At 33.7% G+C, this 9,078-nt stretch overlaps 1 protein-coding gene across 1 annotated transcript; it reads left to right on the top strand.

Moving 5' to 3' along the window:
- The first annotated feature begins 2,886 nt into the window (after nucleotides 1-2,886).
- LOC121806707 (AT-hook motif nuclear-localized protein 20-like) lies at nucleotides 2,887-4,383 on the top strand. Its single transcript, XM_042206833.1, has one exon. The coding sequence runs from the start codon at nucleotides 3,343-3,345 to the stop codon at nucleotides 4,156-4,158; it is 816 nt and encodes a 271-aa protein (XP_042062767.1). The 5' UTR covers nucleotides 2,887-3,342; the 3' UTR covers nucleotides 4,159-4,383.
- The last annotated feature ends 4,695 nt before the right edge of the window (nucleotides 4,384-9,078 follow it).

The raw sequence follows: 9,078 nt of genomic DNA on the forward strand, positions 1-9,078 counted from the left end.
TTCCTGCTATATGAATAGTGAAGGTTATCACAAAAACATGTACTATGACGATACCGTTTTACTATGTAACGTGTCAATATCCCATTGAAACTCATATTTTGATCGCACTTTTGTAAGTCTATTAGTTAACAAGATTGAGAAGAATTTTGGGTGAATAAAAATAAGAATGAGGTGGTATTTTATTAAAATTAGTGGAAGTTGGAAATAGGATTGTGGCGCTCTATGTTGTTGGAATGCGGCTGGTGTCGGATTTAATGGAAAAGTCATATTTAATGGATGAGAGAGTTTCCACTCATTGTCTCCACTGTATTTGGGCATTTTTCTATTCTAAAATTTCGATCATTTCACCACTTTTACATAATCTAATAATGACAGACCACAAAAGTATCTAGTAATTATATTTATAAAATAAATATGTCTTTTTTTTAAGCAATTTTGCTTCTGTTTTTGTCGTTGCATTGGATTTGAGCCTTTTCAGTAGATATTTCGCTATGATTGGCATTATGTTCGATTAATTTACTAATGTTTTTATAATGATTTCTTTTCTATAAGCAAGTAGCATTATTATACAGAAATGACAAAACATAATGAAGTAAAATTCCAGAAAAGGGATTGACTATAACATGTTAAATATTCATTGAATTGCAACTTATACTACTATAATTTTCCACAACGAAAATCCTGATGAAAAAGTCTTTACTTTACGAGGATGGAAACGCAATCCTAGATAGTTCAATGAAGTACGACAAAGAAAATTACATTTATTTCCCCAAAAAGAAAAAAAGGAAATTACAATATTAATGGTTAAACAATGTATAATGCTCCTCCCGTCACTACTAGCTACTTCTCCATTTGGATAGTGCACATGTTTTAGTAAAGGAATAAGTATTTACGAAAATTGGTAGTGATTAGTTTCGTTCGATTTGAAAATGAAATATTAAATTATGAAAATTTTAATTTTTCACAGTCATTTCATTGGTATATGTTTTGAGTATCATCAAAACACGTTATGTAATACACGGATGAAATATTAAAGAAAATAAAAAACAAACTTAATGATTCTTAATACTATGTTGTTTTCAAATTATATGGGATTGACCCGAATCTTATCCAAATTTTATGACTGAAATGAATATTATCAATAGTTTTTTCTCAACTATTTTATCTGTGTATGTTTTTCAAGCGTCATGAAAACATGTCATTCTGTACACAAATGAAATAATTAAGAAAAAAAAGAAACTTTATGATTTTTAATATTTTGTTTTCAAATTTTGTGGAACTATCCAAATTTCATAATTTAAATGATTATTATCATTTTAATAAATACTCATGTGTGTTTTACTTGTATCCTTACAGGTGAAATAAAAGTCATATATTTACTGCACTTTTAGCTAAAGTGATCGAGTTAGTTGAGTTTGTTGGGGTGGGATAAGGATTTTATTTTCGTTGTAATTATAAATGTGGTGGCCAATAATGATAATATTTGTATATAAGGGGTAATATTGAGGGTTATAAGTAAATGAATTGTACGTGACATGTAATGTCCTAGTCTTTTGTAAAATTTGCATCATTAAATAGTGTCATGTTAAAGTAAAACTTGCAAAATGTATGTAATAAAATTTTATTTCAGAGGGTTCAAAACATTTGGACAATATACAAGCCTTAAATTTTGGTACAATCATGCATCACAATCACATAATTGCAACTAAGTTCAACAAAACAAACAATTGCAACAATCACACTATCACAAAAAAGCTGAACAAACTGCAGCAATCACAACTAAGCTCAAGATATCGAATAAATGGAACAATCACATACTCACAACCAAGCTCAAATCGAATAACAACGACAATCACAACAAAGTTCAACAGATCGAACAAATGAAGCAATCACATAACCCCTAGTAAATTAGCACCATAGGCCAACAAGAAATCATATGGTTATGGAAGTGTCAACACCGAGAGACACCAAATCACAAGCCAATTAAGAAAAAAAAAAAACACCCTCTTCGATAGCCATCCGTTAGGTCTTTCCAAAATGGGTGAGACCGTTGGGTATCATGGATAGTCTCCGACACCACCATCTCAAGTTTGAGGATGATGCGGGCATATTTCGATCGAAGCTAAATACTTTGGGTAATTGGTTTGAGTTTAACTGAGTTATGGGTGTTATTTGACTGGGTGGTGTATAAGACTCGGTACTTATTCCGAGGACAATGTTACGTTGGATTAGTCTTGACCTATACATTCTGACATTTCCTTCTTGAAAAAATAAGTCTCGAGTAACCTAAGACCAATTTAATCTTGTAAAGTCTTAGAACAAGTTAATCTCGAGCAACTAAACACTGTGATTAATAAAACCCATCACAGATTCTAACAATCATCTTTATTCATCTTTTAGGTTTTCATTTAATATGAGTACCATACTTTTCAAGGAAATCACAAACCAATCTCAAAACATTAAACCTTCTAATTAGCAGAGGTATCATGTACAAATTTGATCATGATTGTTCTCTAGTCAAGAATAATACTATCTAGTTTGCATTTATAAGTAACTAAGTATTTCATACAACTACAATAAGGTGTAAGTTGCATTCCCCATATGGCTGTGATAAATTGATAAGAACAAACCCATCTTTCTATTAATATAAGTTTATATTTTTATGGAAATTATAAAGTCATTTTCAAATAATTGAATCAATCCAAATGCGACCAAAATGTTGAGGTTCCTTCTTCCATCCAATATGTTGGAACATGAGACAGCGACGTGCTTACCACCTGCCAACTTGCACGTGACCCCACCATTCTAAACCCTAATTTCTATATACAAAACACACACACTCACTCACAAACACCATTACATACACATATACATACAGAGTATACAAAGACAAACAGCTCTATAAAATACGGAAGAAACCTAAACAATAACTCAACATGTCAAAACATTGGAAAAGACATCATCCCTTTGTTTTTATATTTTCAGTGTTTTGCACCTCTTTGTATTACATCTCTAAACAAAACTATTTTACTAGGGGTTTATACCATTAGTTTTTTCAATCTCTCTCTCTCTCTTCTTTATTCTCACTTCTTCTCCTTCTTGTGCTACTTTTCTCCCCTTCTTTTCAATTTTCTCAAGTTTAATTTAATCCTCGGATTTCTTAGTACTATATATTTTTAATCCTTGCGTGATTCCACAAACTTGTACCTAATTTTCTTGACTTATTTCATAGTCATTTAATCTTGATTTGATTCCGATTTAATCAAATTAAGATCTATCGATCTATTGTTTTGAAAAAAAAATACCGATCTTCCCCTTTTTTTGTTACCTAAAGCAGAAATCATGGCGAACCGGTGGTGGGACGGCGTTCAGGCCGGTTTGCCCGAACCGGCATCGTTGATGAGCAAGGACGGAGGCGGCGGGAGCAGCAGCCGCGGCGAGGACGACAACGAAAAAGACGGCGGCGACGAGCCTAAAGAGGGCGCTGTGGAGGTAGGCACGCGCCGGCCCAGAGGAAGACCTGCCGGTTCGAAAAACAAGCCGAAACCGCCGATCTTCGTGACCCGGGACAGCCCTAACGCCCTCCGCAGCCACGTCATGGAGGTGGCCAACGGCACCGACGTGGCCGAGAGCATCGCCCACTTTGCACGCAGACGCCAGCGCGGCGTCTGCGTGCTCAGTGGTAGCGGCTCGGTGGCTAACGTCACCATCCGCCAGCCAGCCGCCCCGAGCGCTGCTGTGGTCCTGCAGGGCCGGTTCGAGATCTTGTCTCTAACTGGGGCTTTCCTGCCCGGACCGGCCCCGCCCGGGGCAACCGGTTTAACGGTTTATCTGGCGGGCGGGCAGGGCCAGGTGGTAGGGGGCAGCGTGGTGGGGCCCCTCGTCGCCGCGGGGCCGGTTATGGTCGTCGCGGCAACGTTTGCTAACGCGACCTACGAGAGGCTGCCGCTCGAGGAGGAGGAGGCGGGCGGGTCGGCCACTCAGGGGACGGCCGGGGGCGGTGATTCGCCCCCAGGGATGGGTCAGCAGCCCCATCATGGGATGGCTGATCCATCAAATTTGCCAATTTATAATTTGACACCAAATTTATTGGCAAATGGAGGCCATTTGAATCATGATGCATATGCAAATTGGGCTCATCCTAGACCTTCATATTGAGAGATTGAGGTAAAATTTCCCAAGAAAAACAAACCAATTTCCATTGATGAAGGATTTAATGTTTGATGAGGATTATCATATATAAATATGTATGCATTAGAGGGTTGTGTAGTTAAGTATTTTCTTGGATTTCTGTATATTAGACTACTTTAGTTCCTTTTTTAAAAAACTTCCTGTGATATGCAGCAGTTTGGAATAATGAATGAAATCAATGTTTGCATTAAATTTTCTGTTGCTTTGGATCTGTTATTATAATTTATCCATTTGATGATTAGTTTTTTGAGATAATCCATTTGATGATTTTGAAAAGAAAGCATTTGCCATTATATGATTCTAGTGGTATGTAACTGGTATAATAATAATATATATATTTCAAGATCTAAAGAAGTGATAAAATAATGGGGAGATATAGTTGAGACACTCTTTAATAATACGATGAGTTATTTTAAATGAATTGATGAGCAACTTGAATGCTCTTTGCCTGTTTGCTTTGTCTTTTTTGACCTAGATTTCACAGACGATTACCAAGTGGCCTGACTGCAGAAGTGAAAACATTAGTTAAATCTATGCATGAAATGTACTTTGCAACATTGAGAAATATTGTTTCTGATTCATTATAAACGAACCATATGGATCTTGGATTGTTGTATGTTTCCTTAATTGAAATCTTGCTTGCCCTAGCTAAACACAAGAGACTGTCTTTGGATGTCTTAAACAAGTAATTTTTGGTTTGAAATCTCTTGAGCATTACTATTATTGCATTATTGCTTCGTGATGTGTGTCTGGATTCGTGGTGATATAGTTGTAATTATAATATAATACTTTGAAACTTGGCTCCGCAATTGAGGAATTAATTACTCATCATGAACAATATTTGTATATAAAAAAGAAGATCATTTATATAAAAATCTTTGCCTTCAAATATCTAAGCGTCATATAGTAATGCTAATATGATGTGTATATGAGTGAGTATATAATATTGAGGCCTTCTGCTTTACACTTTTAGATTGTTATGAGAGCTGATAATTATATGTATTGCGTTATTGTATGGCTCAATACATCTTTTCAATTTTAGGGCACATTTATATAGTATTATACATTTTCTCAACAAAGAGTAAATCATCCAAAATCTAGATTTTTTTTAATTCGCATGGTAATGTATTAATTTTTATTAAATGAAATGAAGTTTTTGAAATTCGTATTTTAATGTATTATTTTTTTTAAAATTCGTATTTTGTAAATATTAAAAAAAATGATGACGTGGCGCGCCTTAGGGTGCCCTACTGCAGGTGGGGAGGTAGAAGGATAAAACTGCTGACGTGGCGCGCCATAGGGCGCGCCCTAGGGCGCCCCATTGCTAATGCCCTAAGCCACTTGAATCCAACATAAAGAGTTAGTTAAGATTTCGATCCTTTTTTGTTACTATACAACTATACATGAAATAACACTGATTAATCCATTATAGAAACGAAAGGTTTCCATGTAAGGCTAAATCAAAAATCCAATATCTGTATTCTAAACTCAACGAATATAATGCCTAAACATCAAAGGTCGTTCCTTGTGTACATGCCTAACCATAGCATAATCATAATCGCATAGTAAACCATGCTCTACAATATGGATCAACAGTTAATAGAAACGTCCTCAATACGCTCATAATCATAAACGCTTCAACAAAATTATCACTTTCCACCTCTTTCTTTCAGATATCTAAAGCATTCATCAAATGTAGGCGTGAAACAAACACCAAATCGCTACAGTTAAAATAGAACATACCCCAATATTGGCAGCAAACCCATGACTCCGAATTCCCTCAGCATCTCGAATTAGACATTCTCCAAAGACACAACTTAATTCACTCTCTAAGGACACATCCATGTTTAACTTTAAAGTATTCAATGATGGAGGTCTCCAAGCCACTGAAACAGATGTTCAAAAATCATGAAATTTAGATACGATTGCAATTTTTTTATAACATTGTATTTGATCAGAAACCAAAATCTTACTAGAGAAGTTAAATGATGTTATCTATTCATAAACAAAATATCTTTATGTTAAAAATATCAATAATATATTACACATATACGATTAAATTATTTCATCATAGAATATATGATTGCTAATAAGTTCAAACTTCACGTTTTTCCAAATAATTTTTAAAGATGTAAGATAAATTAAAATTTGACCATATCTCATATTTTTCCAACAATTTTTTTTAAAAAAAATAAACTTCATCTTAGTTCAACCATTTAAATTAACAAAAAGATAGATATAATAAAAGAGAGGTGACTAGGATGACAGAGAAGGGCCCTCCTCACATGAATTCACGTGTTAGTGCTTAATTAATTGTAATAAAATATATTAATTAGCAACTTGGGCACTATACTCCGATTCACTAAAGTCCAGTGAAATGGGCCAATTAGGGTCAATAATTACCCAAATTTCGGATTAAATTAATCAAAATTTAGGACCAAATCACATATAAAAAAGAAAGTTTGATTCTCACTTTTGCACACATATGGCTTTCCAATTGTCACAATTTGCAATTCCAACCTTTTGAAACACTAAATAGCCAAGAAGTCTAACATCATCATTTAGAAAGTAGGATGCACTACACTTTTTTTATTTTAAATTTAATGAAATATAGGCCACCCATTAACGCCGTAACAATAATTATTGTATAGTAGATATATATACAATTCTTTAATTTATTTGTGGTGGCTAGTTTTGAGAAATATTATAATTATATATAATTGTGGGGCTAGTTTCTGCAACTATTTATTATTAACCCCAGAAATATATTTTTGGCATTTGTTTTAGGTCGACTCGTATTAATATATTAGTGATGATAGGAAAGGTACAACGTCTTTATCGTTGAGTACATGTCAATTTATGGAATCAAATGAATATAAACCCTAAACCTACCGATGATTCACTTTTGTTTGCTTCAATCCAATGCTGATCGTTGAATTTATAGTGTCCAATTTTTTATTATTACATCCCATATCACAATTTCTGTCCATTTGATTTGACGTTAATTACAATATACTGTAATAGTTTATTATATAATGTGATAATTATGTACATATAATATACATCATGCTATATTATATTGTAATCGATGATTGTGACTGAATCAATATCAATTCGTAATATATGCTTTTGGGTTTTCATTAGATAGTTGTTTGAGCCTTTGAGGTGAATATTTAGTTAATGAAGCGGTTATGATAAGAATTGTGACTACGAATTTTGTCTAATTACTTTTATATTGAAAAATTTTGAGCATAATTACATATTTTGATACAATGTGTATGTATTTATCTATATGCTGGTGTAATGAATTTAATAGTGCATATATAGCTAACTAATTAATAAATTGATAGGGTGTTAATTAACGGGCTTAAGATAAAGAAGAAGTTGAATTTAAAATATGGGTTTTTAGTTTTTGCATTTTGAAGATTAAAAATTTGACTGGTTGTTAGACTAATAAAACTCTATCTGTTTTAATTCAAAAGTCAATTTCGAGACTTTAGAAACGTCAGATGTATTAATCCATGTTCACCCTTAGTTTCGTTTTAAAAAAAGGGTGATATTAATAATTAATAATTCTCGTTATAATACTAATTCATGAGGTGATTACGGTGTCTAGTGGTAATTAAAAATTAAGGAGGCTAAATTAAAAGATATATCTACTAACTAAAAAGTTCGTTTGATTGTATTAATTAATAATACTAAGTTGACTTGTATTCAGAGGTTCTAACAAAGTTAAATCATTTCTTTTTTGATAAAAAACAAAATATCAAATCAGTCTTACTTTCATCACCTATTTTACTCTTTCTTATTTTCTCTATTTTTTTATTCTTTCTTTTTTTATACAAAAAACGCCATTTGTGGGCAGGGGGTTTAGGCAGACCCCCAACCCGTAAATAAGATCAAAATGTAATGTTCCAAAAGCATGATCTTAGCCCAAAAGTGACTAAGATCTAAACAAGAACATGAAGATGCAAAGTAGAGGTCCCACAAGCCGAAATCCTTCATTCTATCAAGTGGAAAGAAGATGACTAAATACACTAAAGGGATAAATGAAAAAGGACCAAAATCAACCACCAGAAGAGCTAGATCAACCCACATCTCTACGTCGGAAACGGAAGTTAAGATATCCCAGCTGGTCCATCCTAACTAGCGCCTTCAGGTACCGAGGCGCAGAGATTGGATCAAAATATGTAAGGGCAGGGGTCTGGACCCCCCTACCTGCCAGAAAATCAGCAGCCCAGTTTCCCTCTCTGTAGATGTGTGAGAATCGAACATGCCGCTGAGCTGTCATGCTCCGGATCAAAGCCATATGGTGTCTAAAATCCGCGGAGCCAAAGTGTCTAGATGACAACAAACTAACCAGGGCCGCTGCTAGTAATATTTCTTAATTTATGTGACCAAAAGTTTTGATTCAACTTAGTTGGGAGGAAGGAAGCGTATGCCTTTTTTTTTCTGATGCTTTCAAATAATATCAGATGTCACACAATATATTTTGTATTTATTTAATAAACTAATAAAGAACAACATATTAAACCAGTCGACTATTACGCCATTAAACTAGATCGTTAAATACTAAACACGAGAGAGAAAGAAAAGTCGACCATGTACGGTTTAGTTGGATGCCTTCTAAAGAAATGTAAGTAATGGTGGATAAATGTAGAAATTTATTTCGAAGCATATTTATATAGAAAATTCGTAACTTATAATTTTTTATATTGATGATATGGGAATTTGCATATTGGTTTTCACAATGTCATAAATTCGACTATTTTATATAAATAAAATATAAGCTCCTACTTGCTTTTATGATTCTATCATGAAGGATGCTCCTAAATCATTTCGTTTATTTGTTAAGGATAAAATAAAAGGTTATAAAAAAATAAAGTT

This window comes from Salvia splendens, chromosome 6, assembly GCF_004379255.2.
Source record: "Salvia splendens isolate huo1 chromosome 6, SspV2, whole genome shotgun sequence".
Classification (NCBI taxonomy): Eukaryota; Viridiplantae; Streptophyta; class Magnoliopsida; order Lamiales; family Lamiaceae; genus Salvia; species Salvia splendens.